Raw genomic sequence first — 14489 nt, 5'->3', positions numbered from 1 at the left:
AATAATATGCCATTTTAGCAGACACTTTTATCCAAAGCAACTTACAGTAGTGCATGCATACATTTTCTATTGGTGGTCCCAAAGGGAATTGAACCCATAATCCTAGCGTTATAAATACACTACCAGTCAAAAGTTTGGACACACCTACTCATTCAAGGTTTTTTCTTTATTTTTTCTAATTTTTTTACATTGTAGAATAATAGTGAAGACATAAAAACTATGAAATAACACATGGAATCATGTAGTAACCAAAAAAGTGTTAAACAAATCAAAATATATTTTATATTTGAGATTCTTCAAATAGCCACCCTTTGCCTTGATCAATCAATCAATCAAAAAAAAATTATAAAGCCCTTTTTACATGCTATACAGAATCCCAGCCAAAAAACCCAAACAGCAAGCAATGCAGATGTAGAAGCACAGTGGCTAGGAAAAACTCCCTAGAAAGGCAGAAACCTAGAGAGGAACCAGGCTCTGAGGGGTGGCCAGTCCCCTTCTGGCTGTGCTGGGTGGAGATTATAACAGTACATGGCCATTAAGGCCAGATTTTTCTCCAAGATGTTCAAACGTTCATAGATGACCAGCAGGGTCAAATAATAATCACAGTGGTTGTAGAGGTTGCAACAGGTCAGTACATCAGGAGTAAATGTCACTTGGCTTTTCATAGCCGGGCATTTAGAGGTTGAAATAGTAGGTGCGGTATAGAGAGATAGTTGAAAACAGCAGGTCTGGGACAAGGTAGCATGTCCGGTGAACAGGTCAGGGTTCCATAGTCGCAGGCAGAAGAGTGGAAACTGGAGCAGCAGCACGACCAGGTGGACTGGGGACAGCAAGGAGGCATTAGGCCAGGTAGTCCTGAGATATGGTCCTAGGGCTCAGGTCCTCCAGGATGGGAGGGAGAGATGACAGCTTTGCACACTCTTGGCATTCTCTCAACCAGCTTCATGAGGTAGTCACCTGGAATGCATTTCAATTAACAGGTGTGCCTTCTTAAATATTAATTTGTGGAATTTCTTTCCTTCTTAATGCGTTTGAGCCAATCAGTTGTGTTGTGACAAGGTAGGGGGAGTATACAGAAGATAGCCCTATTTGGTAAAATACCATGTCCATATTATGGCAAGAACAGCTCAAATAAGCAAAGAGAAACGACAGTCCATCATTACTTTTTAAGACATGAAGTTCAGTGAATATGGAAAATGTCAAGAACTTTGAAAGTTTCTTCAAGTGCAGTCGCAAAAACCATCAAGCGCTATGATTAAACTGGCTCTCATGAGGACCGCCACAGGAATGGAAGACCCAGACCAGCCTTAGAAATTGCAGCCCAAATAAATGCTTCACAGAGTTCAAGTCACAGACACATCTCAACATCAACTGTTCAGAGGGGACTGTGTGAATCAGGCCTTCATGGTTGAATTGCTGCAAAGAAAATACTACTAAAGGACACCAATAAGAAGAAGAGACCTGCTTCGGCCAAGAAACAAGAGCAATGGACATTAGACCGGTGGAAATTTGTCCTTTGGTCTGGAGTCCAAATTTGATATTTTTAGTTCCAACCGCTGTGTCTTTGTGAGACGTGGTGTGGGTGAACGGATGATCTCCGCATGTGTAGTTCCCACAGTAAAGCATGGAGGAGGAGGTGTTATGGTGTGGGGGTGCTTTGCTGGTGACACTGTCTGTGATTTATTTAGAATTGAAGGCACACTTAACCAGCATGGCTACCACAGCATTCTGCAGTGATACGCCACGCCATCCCATCTGGTTTGGGCTTAGTGGGAATATCATTTGTTTTTCAACAGGACAATGACCCAACACACCTCCAGGCTGTGTAAGGGCTATTTTATCAAGAAGCAGAGTGATGGAGTGCTGCATCAGATGACCTGGCCTCCACAATCCCCCGAACTCAACCAAATTGAGTCGGACAGCAGAGTGAAGGAAAAGCAGCCAACAAGTGCTCAGCATATGTGGGAACTCCTTCAAGACTGTTGGGAAAGCATTCCAGGTGAAGCTGGTTGAGAGATTGCCAAGAGTGTGCAAAGCTGTCATCAAGGCAAAGGGTGGCTATTTGAAGATTCTCAAATATAAAAGATATTTTGATTTTTGGTTACTACATGATTCCATATGTGTTATTTCATAGTTTTGATGTCTTCACTATTATTCTACAATGTAGAAAATAGTACAAATAAAGAAAAACCCTTGAATGAGTAGGAGTGTCCAAACTTTTGACTGGTACTGTATATAAACTCAGCAAAAAAAGAAACGTCCTCTGACTGTCAACTGCGTTTATTTTGAGCAAACTTAACGTGTAAATATTTGTATTAAAATAACATGATTCAACAACTGAGACATAAACTGAACAAGTTTATTTTATTATTCCGAAATGGAATAATGTGTCCCTGAACAAAGGGGGGGTCAAAATCAAAAGCAACAGTCAGTATCTGGTGTGGCCACCAGCTGCATTAAGTACTGCAGTGCATCTCCTCCTCATGGACTGCACCATCTTTGCCAGTTCTTGCTGTGAGATGTTACCCCACTCTTCCACCAAGGCACCTGCAAGTTCCCGGACATTTCTGGGGGGAATGGCCCTAGCCCTCACCCTCTGATCCAACAGGTCCCAGACGTGCTCAATGGGATTGAGATCCGGGCTCTTTGCTGGCCATGGCAGAACACTGATATTCCTGTCTTGCAGGAAATCACACACAGAACGAGCAGTATGGCTGGTGGCATTGTCATGTAGGAGGGTCATGTCAGGATGAGCCTGCAGGAAGGGTACCACATTAGGGAGGAGGATGTCTTCCCTGTAACGCACAGCGTTGAGATTGCCTGCAATGACAACAAGCTCAGTCCGATGATGCTGTGACACACTGCCCCAGACCATGACGGACCTTCCACCTCCAAATTGATCCCGCTCCAGAGTACAGGCCTCGGTGTACCGCTCATTCCTTCAACGATAAATGCGAATCCGACCATCACCCCTGGTGAGACAAAACCGCGACTCGTCAGTGAAGAGCACTTTTTGCCTGTCCTGTCTGGTCCAGTGACGGTGGGTTTGTGCCCATAGGTGACGTTGTTGCCGGTGATGTCTGGTGAGGACCTGCCTTACAATAGGCCTACAAGCCCTCAGTCCAGCCTCTCTCAGCCTATTGCGGACAGTCTGAGCACTGATGGAGGGATTGTGCGTTCCTGGTGTAACTCTGGCAGTTGTTGCCATCCTGTACCTGTCCTGCAGGTGTGATGTTCGGATGTACTGATCCTGTGCAGGTGTTGTTACACGTGGTCTGCCACTGCGAGGACGATCAGCTGTCCGTCCTGTCTCCCTGTAGCGGTGTCTTAGGCGTCTCACAGTACCGGACATTGCAATTTATTGCACTGGCCACATCTGCAGTCCTCATGCCTCCTTGCAGCATGCCTAAGGCACGTTCACGCAGATGAGCAGGGATCCTGGGCATCTTTCTTTTGGTGTTTTTCAGAGTCAGTAGAAAGGCCTATTTTAGTGTCCTAAGTTTTCATAACTGTGAACTTAATTGCCTACCCTCTGTAAGCTGGTAGTGTCTTAACGACCGTTCCACAGGTGCATGTTCATAAATTGTTTATGGTTCATTGAACAAGCATGGGAAACAGTGTTTAAACCCTTTACAATGAAGATCTGTGAAGTTATTTGGATTTTTACGAATTATCTTTGAAAGACAGGGTCCTGAAAAAGGGACGTTTCTTTTTTTGCCAAGTTTATTTTATTGTGAAATACACCGGATAGGTGCAGTGAAATGTATTGTTTTACAGGGTCAGCCATAGTAGTACGGCGCCCCTGGAGCAAATTAGGGTTAAGTGCCTTGCTTAAGGGCACATCGACAGATTTTGGCCTTGACGGCTCAGGTATTCGAACCAGCGACCTTTCGGTTACTGGCCCAACGCCCTAACCGCTAGGCTACCTGCCGCCCAACTGAGCCACCGAGGATCATACACATGCATTCACAATACACACCAAATACCAATACCTGCATTGAATATGGAGGAGTTCTTCATACTGAAAGGCTGTGTATCTGTGTGTTTTCTCCTGGCAGTGTGTGACGTGGAGGGAGAGCTCCACGCTGCAGTCTGCTACCCGTCATCCTGCACCAGCAACGTCCTTCATAGCTACAAACCCCCAGACCTGCAGTACAGCATGGAGCAGGCCGGGGTCTAACACAGGTACCCACATGCACTTAGGGTGTGTCCCAAATGGCACCCTATTCCCTATATAGTGCACTACTTTTGAGGGAGGCATTGGGACGAACCTTACAGTATGACTCTGTTGCACTACACTCAGTCTACAGTCAGTGAATGTCTTTTACCAGACTCATGTCAATGGTTGCCACTGTTTGTTAATGCTGTTGTTAGATCAGTTGTCATTTAGTTAAACCTTCATTTAGCCAGGCAGGTCATTTAGGACATGATTCTCATTCATAGTACTGACTTGGTTGGTCAAGAGGTGAACATAATGAAGCACAGTACTTGAACTGTTAGTGCTCCTAGCTAGGGGATATAGAGGGTGAATCTCATTGGTATTACCTTGATTCCTCACCCCTTCTCGCCTCACCACCTTCTCTAAGTGCATTGGAGGAGAAGGACCGTGGGGAGGAACCTCAGATCTGCTCTTTCAATGTGTTTTGAAATGGAGGCAAGGAGAGAGGGCACAAGGAGTCAAGGAAAGACAATTGAGATTCACCCCTAGTGTTAACTCTGTCCCTCTGTGTTCTTTCTCTCCTAGGAGCGTCTCCTGTGTATAAAGGTCCACATCAGCCACCTGTGTTGAGCAGCATCACGCCAAACCACCATTGTCTGTCTGGAGGGGGCACTTTCCGTCAGTCCTAGGGCCTGGGGAGGGCATGCAGGCTGCAGCCCGGGGTGGGTGGGGGGGGATTGGCTGGGTGAGGGGAGTAGGTCCAATGCCAGCATTCTGTTCTGCACAGCCATCTAGCAAGCATTGCCATCATTGGCTCTCTCCATTTCTGCTCTTCCATCCGATTGGATAGATATGGCTCTGCCTCCCCCATTCACTTCTTCCTTCCTACCCCCTTGTGGTCCCGCCCCCCCCCTCCTGCCCCCCCCCCCAACTGTTGCCATAGCAACATACTCATGCGCCTCAATGGCCCAGGCATTCATACAGGCAAAACATATAGATCACCTAAACATACACATGCAGACACTCAGCCACAAACCCAAAGTATTCACACCAAGTCTGTGCGCGGGGATTCCTGTGAGGTTCTGTCCGCTCCTTCCTCTCCCCTCCACTGTATTCGGGTGGACCATTCCGGAGCGGGCTGTGATCTCAGCCTATGAGGCTCTCTCTCAGAGTGACCCATTACATTGGGCTTGCGGGGGTGGGTTTGGGACAGGCTCAGGGGTGCTAAAAAAAAACAATGGAGCTCAGTGACATCGATCGCACAGCACAACCAGCTCTCATTTTTTATTTTATTTTCCTGTTCTGTCGTTCTTTTTCTTAATTGTTTTTAAAATTCATTTTTGCGGCTAATGTTCATCTAGAAATTATGATCATTATTGTTACTATTATTGTTATTACTGTTTACTGTAAAATACGTTTTATTGTTATTATGATCATAATGAGAATTATTATGAAAGGAAAAAAAAACTGCTCTGTGTTGCAAGGAAGACAACATTTTAGTTTTGATTACTTAAGTAATTCTGCACTTTCGGTTCAAGCTATCTTTTATTATTCTCCCTGTTTACCCTCTCATACTGCCTTCTCATTTTCTCACTCCCTTGTTCTCTCTTGTTTTATGCCCTTCTCTCCCCCGTTCTTCATTCCATCCTTCTCTCCCTCTTTTTCTGCTCCCCTGCCCCCTCTTGTGTCAGTGACAGTGTGGCATTGTGGGTAGTTTTTAACAGACATTCTTCCCCTTCCTCCCCTGTACAGCGACACCATGTATAGACCGCAATTGCAATTTCTGTATCACATTTTTGGGGGGAGGTGTTGGGGAGGCATTTTTATATTGTTATTATTTGTATTTTTTGACGTGTTCAGATATCTTTTTTGTTTGTTTGTTTGATTTTGGAATATTGAGATTTTTAGCCAAAAGAGTACAGGGAGAAGAGTTCATTGTCATAAAAAAATATTGTTCTTATTCTTTTATTATCGTGACACTTGAAGAGGAGAGTAATTATTTGTGTAACTTTTTGTCATTTCAATCATTTCAATGATGTTATTGTCATTGTTATCGTTCTCTGGTTTTTGGGGTAGATTTTGCAGGCAATGTGTTGTGGAGTGGTTCGGTGCTGGGAATGCAGTCATTGAAACGCAGGGGAACTGTAATATAGATGACATATCATCACTGTAAGACATTTAGAGGTGGAGATGGAAAGACCCCTTCTCCTCTCGCTCCCCCAATCTGCAGTGGTACCCTCCGTCTCTGACCTCGTCGCCCCCTTATTGGCCGACACACAATGGACATTGCCTCTCCTCCCAACTCTGGCCCCGCTACGGCCACATTCAAGGAAGAGACTACTACTCTGCACATGTGCTGCCCCCCTTTTCTATCTCTATCTCGTTCCCTACCTTCGTCACATGATCATCGAGTGAGACCTACTCCAGCCCCAATACCGGATTCAGTCCTCCATCGCTTCGGAGGGAGAGAAATCAGCAACTGACCAGAGACACAGTGGTCTCGAGTTTGACCCCAACGCAGTATGTACAGTTCAGATAGTGTGCGGAGGGGGTGGGAGAATGATCCGCCCCCCTGTCCCCCGCTTGTCCGCAGGACTCCCAGTGCATCATGGTCCAGCGAGGGACTGTGAGTGTGTTGCTGATGAGTGACCACCTCTTCCGTGTCTGTTTCTGTCTGACTTCCATCTCATCGTCTGTAAACCAGCTCTCTGCTCGGCACCTGTATCCTATGTTCTCTTTTTCTAGTGTTTTAATTTTAATTTTGAGTACAAAAATACTAAAGTGCAACAACGATGATTAAATAGAATACCAACCAAACTGAGATGAATTAAATAAATATATATAAATAAATAATTTAAAAAGACAATGTGTTTGGGTGATGTTAAATACATTTAAGGAATCTGTATACCACCTGTGTGTCAAGTCTGCTTGTATTTATGCTTGTCTTTTGTCAGTCTGAGTTTCATACTGATTGTCTGACTCGGGACAAACAATAGAAGTTATTGTAATGCAGTTGCTTGTAGTTGAGGAGGAGACTTAATGATGGTCAAACGTGTACAGTGACGGCAAACAACTTTACGCACTATAACAGGGTTGCGTTCCATTTCAATTAGGTCAATTCAGGAAGTAAACTGAAATTCCCACTGGAATTGGAAATTCAGTTTACTTCCTCAATTGACTGAATTTTAAAATGATCAACCCTGCTATATACTCCAGATTTGACAGTCTGTGATAGATGGGGCACAAACCTGAAATCCTCATGGGTAAGAATAACTCCACAAGTTGTATTTGTCAGAGTTAAGGAAAGGACCTCTTTGCAGCCGACACAGGACCACTGTAGGGATGAATGGGGATCATTGGGTAAGCTATTGATCTACATCCCTCTACCTCAGGGCTGCAGTGCTCTGTGATCAGCTTCTTTGGTCTGTCTGTAGAGCTGCACTGCAGTGGCTTTTCAGGCAACGGTAGCTGAGCACAGATCTATGGAGCCCTGTAGTATGTAATAAAGGATGCTGTGATTGGAAGATGGACAGGATTGATGGATAAGTGGATAACATCTAATCCCTGTGCCTTAGTAGACTGACACCTTGCCCCCTCATCACTCTCTTTCCATCCATCCCTTTATCGCTCTCTAACACCTTGGAATACATGGATACTGGCTCATTTAAATGACGGATGCATTGCGTAGCTTGTCCTGTTTTCCTCTCGCTCCCCCTCTCCTCTTTCCTCTCTCCCCTTCTCGTTGTCTGTGTGGCGACAGCATGACTGCCAGCGTCAGCCACTAAATGCTGCTCGCTGCAGTCACAGGATCGTGTGTGTGTGTAGTTGAGTGAGCCAGTGGGGGCTGCCTCTCGTCTCCTCTGCTACCCTACCCAGCATGCATGGAGGACCGACAGGCTGAATCATCCCACCACCATCTGCAGACTGTGCCAAGGTAACACTAACATGGGTGGGTGTGTGTGTGTGTGTGTGAGAGAGAGAGAGAGAGAGGGGAAAAAAAGAATGGGGGAAGAAAGATAAGGACTGTGATATGTGTTTTATCGGAGTTTGAAAGACAGTGCTGTGTGCATTGCTGTGTATGTATTTGGGTGTGTGTTTTGAGACACTGCATGCATCCCTGCACAGCAGATTTAGTGTGTTGAGTCTAGCCCAGGGTGTCTCACTCTTGTCCATCGTGCCTGTGCTTGTTATGATAACAAGCTTCCAGTCCTCTCTTTACTAGACTGATTGCACCATTGTTTATTTGGGGAATACTATTCCCATGCTGTCAGCTTTATGTATTGATGTCATGCTTACATTACTGCTTTAGTGGAAGGCGCTGACACATTGATCATGTGACTATGATAGTCTGTGATTAATAGTATCAGGAGTTTGTCATTTCTGGTGCTTTTTCACACATTTGATTTGCATATGTGTGGTGTGAAATCACTGACTTCTTTAAACAGGCCTGTGTTTTTAATCTACGGATAGAGATCTACTCAGATGGCATCTATATCAGCGTATTATACTGCAGCTCGCCAGCAAATTATTGAATACTCTGGAGTCAGTCTATTTGTGAAGAGCATAATCAACTCTTACTCTACCTCTCATCATCACTGTTCATTGTCTCTCTATATGCCTATGGTCCCGTGTCACTCAGTTCATAGAGCATGGTGCTTGCAACGCCAGGGTTGTGGGTTCGATTCCCACGGGGGACCAATACGAATATGTATGATCTCACTACTGCTAAATTACTGAAATGTGAAAAGAAATAGTGAAATGCAGTTTGGCTATTTCTGTGTCTTTCATAGACTGTTGTATCCTTTCTGATTGGCTGTTCCTGTGTCTTTTCATGGATTGTCCAGGAAGCTACTGCTCCTCTGTTGACATTGTCTGTTCACGCTAGTTGTTTATCTGTCTCAACTTGGGTTCACCACATTCTCTTTGTCTCTCTTAGGGATCTGTCCTCTTTATGCCTGTGTGTATTTACTGTCTTCGTTCCATTCTCTTTCCTTCTGTCAGTGTTTTCTTGTCTTTCTTTCTAGGGCTAATGCAATTCAATGTCCATGCTCTCTCTCTCTCTCTCTCTCTCTCTCTCTCTCTCTCTCTCTCTCTCTCTCTCTCTCACTCACTCACTCACTCACTCACTCACTCACTCACTCACTCACTCACTCACTCACTCACTCACTCACTCACTCACTCACTCACTCACTCACTCACTCACTCACACACACACACTGTCCTATTTCCCTGTCTGGTTGTTTGTCTACCTCTCTGTTTTTCTTCTCATTCTCTTGTCTGTGTAATCCCTCTATTAAGTCACTGGAGCGCAATCACTTACTGCCAGTCTCTATACCCTCCCCCCCCGTGTGTGTGCGCAATGGCAGATAGCAGGTGTGTGTTGGTGGTCCTGTGGACGAGCATGGAGTGTGTGTGTCTGAGGCAGGGGCCAGGCACCACTGTCCTGCTGCTACACGCCTTGGCCTGGGCATGGACAGGTCAGTAACAAGACTTGATCATGGAAAATATACCACCACACAGTATACTACTCAGTTCTTTTTGAGTTACAGTATATTGATAAAGAATATAGATTCTCATGAGAAACAGATGAAAAGTACATTTAAATAGACACTGGGTTTCAAGTGCACATATTTTTTACATATCAACTTCTCTATACATCCAGGTGCGATCGAATTTGCCCTCAAGATTGATGGACGGCATCGAACTGCACTAACAATGAAAGAGAATGTCACCCACAAGTTCAACTGCCAATCAGAGGGTTGGAATCCTCATGCCCCGCCCCTGCTGACGTGGTACCTCAACGGGAAGCGACAGAGACAGCCGACGGACAAACGGATACCTGGGCGCCTAGTGGTGACATCACAGGAGGAGTCTGGGCTGCTGAAGCCGGACTCCAAGCACAACAGCACCTTCTCTCTGAGAGCCAGGAAGTGGGATAGAGAGCTGGTGTGTGCCGCCTCCAGCCCTAACAGTGGAGAGATCTACAACGCCACCGTCACCCTCAATGTGCAGTGTGAGTAGGCTTGTTGAATGATCTACTGATGTTTTGTGGTGTGGGAATGTGTTTATATTATTATATGTTGTGGCTGTTAAGGTTTCACTTACTTGTTGAATGAAGGTCACATAACCAAATACATTATTAACCCCAGTCCTTCTGCTTACTCCGATATTATCATTGGCCCCAGTGCTAATATCAATATCCAATTTGATCCCACCACTGTAGGTTATTTAAACCCAGTAGTACAGTGCATTCGGAAGGTATTCAGACCCCTTGACATTTTCCACATTTTGTTACTTTACAGCCTTATTCTAAAATGGATTAAATTGTTTTTTCCCCTTATCAATCTACACACAATACCCTTAATGACAAAGCAAAATCAGTTTTATAGAATAAACCCCACCCCCTCCCGGAAATATGATATTTACGTAAGTATTCAGACCCTTTACTCAGTACTTTGTTGAAGCACCTTTGGTAGCGATTACAGCCTTGAGTCTTCTTGGGTATGGCGCTACAAGCTTGGCACACCTGTATTTGGGGAGTTTCTCCCATTCTTCTCTGCAGATCCTCTCAAGCTCAGTCATTTTGGATGGGGAGCGTCACTGCACAGCTATTTTCAGGTCTCTCCAGAGATGTTCGATTGGGTTCAAGTCCGGGCTCTGGCTGGGACACTCAAGGGACATTCAGAGACTTGTCCCGAAGCCACTCCTGCGTTGTCTTGGCTGTGTGCTTAGAGACATTGTCCTGTTGGAAGGTGAACCTTTGCCCCAGTCTGAGGTCCTGAGCACTCTGGAGCAGGTTTTTATCAAGGATCTCTCTGTACTTTGCTCTGTTTATCTTTCCCTCGATCCTGACTAGTCTCCCAGTCCCTGCCGCTGAAAAACATCCCCACAGCATGATGCTGCCACCACCATGCTTCACCGTAGGGATGGTGCCAGGTTTCCTCCAGACGTGACACTTGGCATTCAGGCCAAAGAGTTCAATCTTGGTTTCATCAGACCAGATAATCTTGTTTCTCATGATCTGAGAGTCTTTAGGTGCCTTTTGGCAAACTCCAAGCGGGCTGTCATGTGCCTTCTACTGAGGAGTGGCTTCCGTCTGGCCACTCTGGACAATTCCTTTGACCTCATGGCTTTGGTATTTGCTCTGACATGCACTGTCAACTGTGGGAACTAATATAGACAGGTGTGTGCCTTTCCAAATCATGTCCAGTGAATTGAATTTACCACAGGTGGACTCCAGTCGAGTTGTAGAAACATCTCAAGGATGATCAATGGAAACAGGATGCACCTGAGCTCAATTACAAGGCTCATAGCAATACTTATGTAAATAAGGTATTTCTGTTTTTTATCATTAATAAATTTGCTAAAATTTCTAAAAACCTGTTTTCACTTAAGTCATTATGGGCTATTGTGTGTAGATTGATGAGGAAAACATTTAATTTTAACCATTTTATAATAAGGCTGTAACGGAACAAAATGTGGAAAAAGTCAAGAGGTCTGAATACTTTCCGAATGCACTGATGTGAACTGATGTGATGCTCAGTTTCCCTCTATTTCTTCTGTTCCCCTACCTTTTCTATCCCAGTCCTGCCAGAGATTCTGCGTGTGAACGCTCACTACACTGAAACCTCAGACCCTGGCCTCTCCCTGGTCCTCTTTGCCTTGGTACAGTCCAACCCCCCTGCCCACATCACCTGGGTAGACCAGTCTGACCAGCTGGTGGCCAACACCTCGGACTTCCTCATCCTGGACTCGTGGAGCTACCCCTGGCTGACCAATCACACGCTGCGGGTCACCCTGAGCAGCCTATCAGGGAATGTCTCCGTGAACGCCAGCAACAGTGTCGGTGCAGCTCAGAGCAACCTAGCTCTGGCAGGTCAATATCACTTTTACCCTTTTCTCACTATCGTGCCGAACCGAACCAAACAGTCTTGCATATTTTCTTTTCAGCGAAAGGTGGATGCGTAACCAGGCCAGCTGAGCATAGCTTGTTTTGGCCCAGCTTGGTTCGGCTCAGTAGTGTGAAAAGCCCCTTTTTCTACTACAGTCCTGTATCTGTATTCTCCAGAGTTCCTCCAGTCCAGGGTGGATGTGCCGGTGCTGGGCATCCTGACAGGGGGCGCTGTGGGCTTCATTACCCTCCTCTTCCTCAGCCTTCTGGTGCTCTGCCTTCTTCACAAGAACAAGGGCAAGGCCATCATCGGTGAGACAGGGGAACAAGGAGGGTGGGAGGAACTGTTTTATTTTGATGATACAATGAATGAGGTGCTTTAAGTCTCTGAAGAATGTCTGTGCCTGTTCTTTTTCAGATGAGCCAGTCGAGATTATAATGGCGAAAAAATGGTAATGTACATTATTTGGCCAGTCTATCTGTTGTTTGTGTCTGTGGTCAGCATAGGTGTGGGTCTAAAATGTGTCTTTCTTTGAATAAATTAAAAAGGGTGAGGGAGTACTGGATAAGAGCATCTGCTAAAATGACAAAAATGTAATACCTACGTATTGTATTCAATGGTATATATTTATGCATGAGCATGCTCCTCTTTATGTATGTACAGTACAGTATATAAGGCAAGTGTCTGTATAATAATATACTTTACAAGGGTATATTCACTAGGAAACAAACGGAAGCAAACAGGCCGAAACGGGGAGGGGCATACCAGAACTTATCCAATAAGAGACTGTAATTTCCATTGTTATGGTTTCCTACGTTGTGCACTAATGAATACATGCCATGATTCTTGTTTCAGTATCGAATCACCTACTATGAAGGTAGACAAGATATACCTACCCAGAGAGAACATGTCTCTACCTTCCAACATGCAACTCAACGACCTCAGCACCCTGCGTAAAGGTAAGACACTACTGTTGAGAGACAGATACCTCATTAGAATCTCATGAATGGTGCAAAGCAATTACAGAACAGGAGCAGGAAACAGAGTGGTCATTTTGGTGCCCTGGGCACTGGCATCTGTCCCTGTGGTCTTCTCCATGACTCCGTCCTATCTGTTACTCTACTTCCTCATCCCCGTGATGTCTCTCTGTAGCACGAGAGGCCGCCAAACACCACCTTGGGGAGAAGATGAGCGAGGAAGAAGTAGAGGAGGATCTGTCTGCTGCCTACGCTGCTAGGGGTAAGACAGGGTTCAGAGGTTTAGGGTTAGCTTGCCTGTTGAATGGAAATTTGTTGGCCCACTCCACACTAATGTAATGTGTTAACTTTTTTCAGGCTGTTATGATGGGTGTGCATTTGTTAATATATTATTGGATGTGTATGTGTGTGTATAATTCTTGTTTGTGTGCATATACCGTGCACCACATATGTCCGTACATTGTTATAAAGTTTGTTGTTGACACCCCCTCCAGGCTTTGCCCGGTACCCCATGGTGGGCTACATCTATAAGGTGAACAGCAAGAGCAGTGATGAGATCTGGCTCTGACTACTACGCCCCAGTCCAACCGGCCAATAGGAACCTGTGAACGACTGCCAGTCAGCCAATCAGCCAATCCCATCTTCAAAAAGGACCAATAGAGATGCTGAGATGATTACAGGCGCAGACCAGCAAGAGGAACCTATCAGGAAGATACTGTAGGTAGCTATCTCACTCTGAGGTTGTCCAGATGAACCTATTACAGCGGGTAATCACATTCCAACTTGATTCAGTGAAAATCAGAAGCTCAGAATATCAGGTCCTATGTTAATTGGTTAGTGTATTTCAAGCTGACAGGTATAAATCTGTAGCGTGGTCAGTTTGTGCTGTCTGTCTGTTTGGTGTGACAATATGTCATAAACAGATTTAGGACCAGGCTAATAACTCTGACTGCCATGGACTGAATCCTCAAAGGATGCAGTTGTAGAATCACGTTAATGCATTTAGATGGCTCTAAACACCTAAACCGATACTCAGTGTGGGAAGTATACTGTACCAGTGTTTTAGATGGTTTAAACTGACTGACACCTACCACATCTCCATATTCTACAGTCTGTCGATCACATACCATAACCATGAACTGAATGTTGGATTACGGAATGCTTAATGTTTTTTGTATATGATAAGAATGTCCAAGACAATGTATGTAAACAAATATATTTCTATGGATATACAGTACCAGTCAAAAGTTTGGAGACACCTACTCATTCAAGGGTTTTTCTTAATTGTTACTATTTTCTACATTGTAGAATAATAGTGAAGACATTAAAACTATGAAATAACACATATGGAATCATGTAGTAACCAAAAAAGTGTTAAACAAATAAAAATGTATTTGAGATTCCTCAAAGTAGCCACCCTTTGCCTTGATGACAGCTTTGCACACTCTTGGCATTCTCTCA

The 14489-nt window shown here is 44.8% G+C and overlaps 2 protein-coding genes across 3 annotated transcripts in view; both read left to right on the top strand.

The window, feature by feature from the left end:
* The window catches only part of LOC121563580 (serine/threonine-protein kinase SIK3 homolog), a 48857-nt gene extending 41860 nt beyond the window's left edge, over positions 1-6997 (top strand). For both annotated transcript variants that reach the window (XM_045212963.1, XM_041875424.2), the window contains 2 exons: positions 4059-4185; positions 4745-6997. In XM_045212963.1, coding sequence (XP_045068898.1) covers positions 4059-4180 — 122 coding nt within the window. In that variant the 3' untranslated portion in view covers positions 4181-4185; positions 4745-6997. The remainder of the gene's footprint in view (positions 1-4058; positions 4186-4744) is intronic.
* A 745-nt stretch (positions 6998-7742) lies between these two features.
* Positions 7743-14275, top strand: LOC121567102 (transmembrane protein 25-like). Its single transcript, XM_041877043.2, has 9 exons — positions 7743-8093; positions 9526-9636; positions 9822-10172; positions 11745-12035; positions 12228-12362; positions 12469-12502; positions 12907-13010; positions 13204-13290; positions 13523-14275. Exons 2-9 carry the CDS (start codon positions 9561-9563, stop codon positions 13594-13596), a joined length of 1152 nt encoding a protein of 383 aa, XP_041732977.2. The 5' UTR covers positions 7743-8093; positions 9526-9560; the 3' UTR covers positions 13597-14275.
* The last annotated feature ends 214 nt before the right edge of the window (positions 14276-14489 follow it).

This window comes from Coregonus clupeaformis, chromosome 5 (assembly GCF_020615455.1).
Source record: "Coregonus clupeaformis isolate EN_2021a chromosome 5, ASM2061545v1, whole genome shotgun sequence".
Lineage (NCBI taxonomy): Eukaryota > Metazoa > Chordata > Actinopteri > Salmoniformes > Salmonidae > Coregonus > Coregonus clupeaformis.
This window is presented reverse-complemented; position numbering and strand designations above follow the sequence as displayed.

Bases quoted from the DNA above. Each gene is read 5' to 3' on its own strand.
- LOC121567102 (XM_041877043.2), top strand. From the start codon at position 9,561: ATGGAGTGTGTGTGTCTGAGGCAGGGGCCAGGCACCACTGTCCTGCTG. The intron at 9,637-9,821 runs GTCAGTAACAAG...CTATACATCCAG, and splicing joins CTTGGCCTGGGCATGGACAG to GTGCGATCGAATTTGCCCTC. The intron at 10,173-11,744 runs GTGAGTAGGCTT...TTTCTATCCCAG, and splicing joins CGTCACCCTCAATGTGCAGT to TCCTGCCAGAGATTCTGCGT.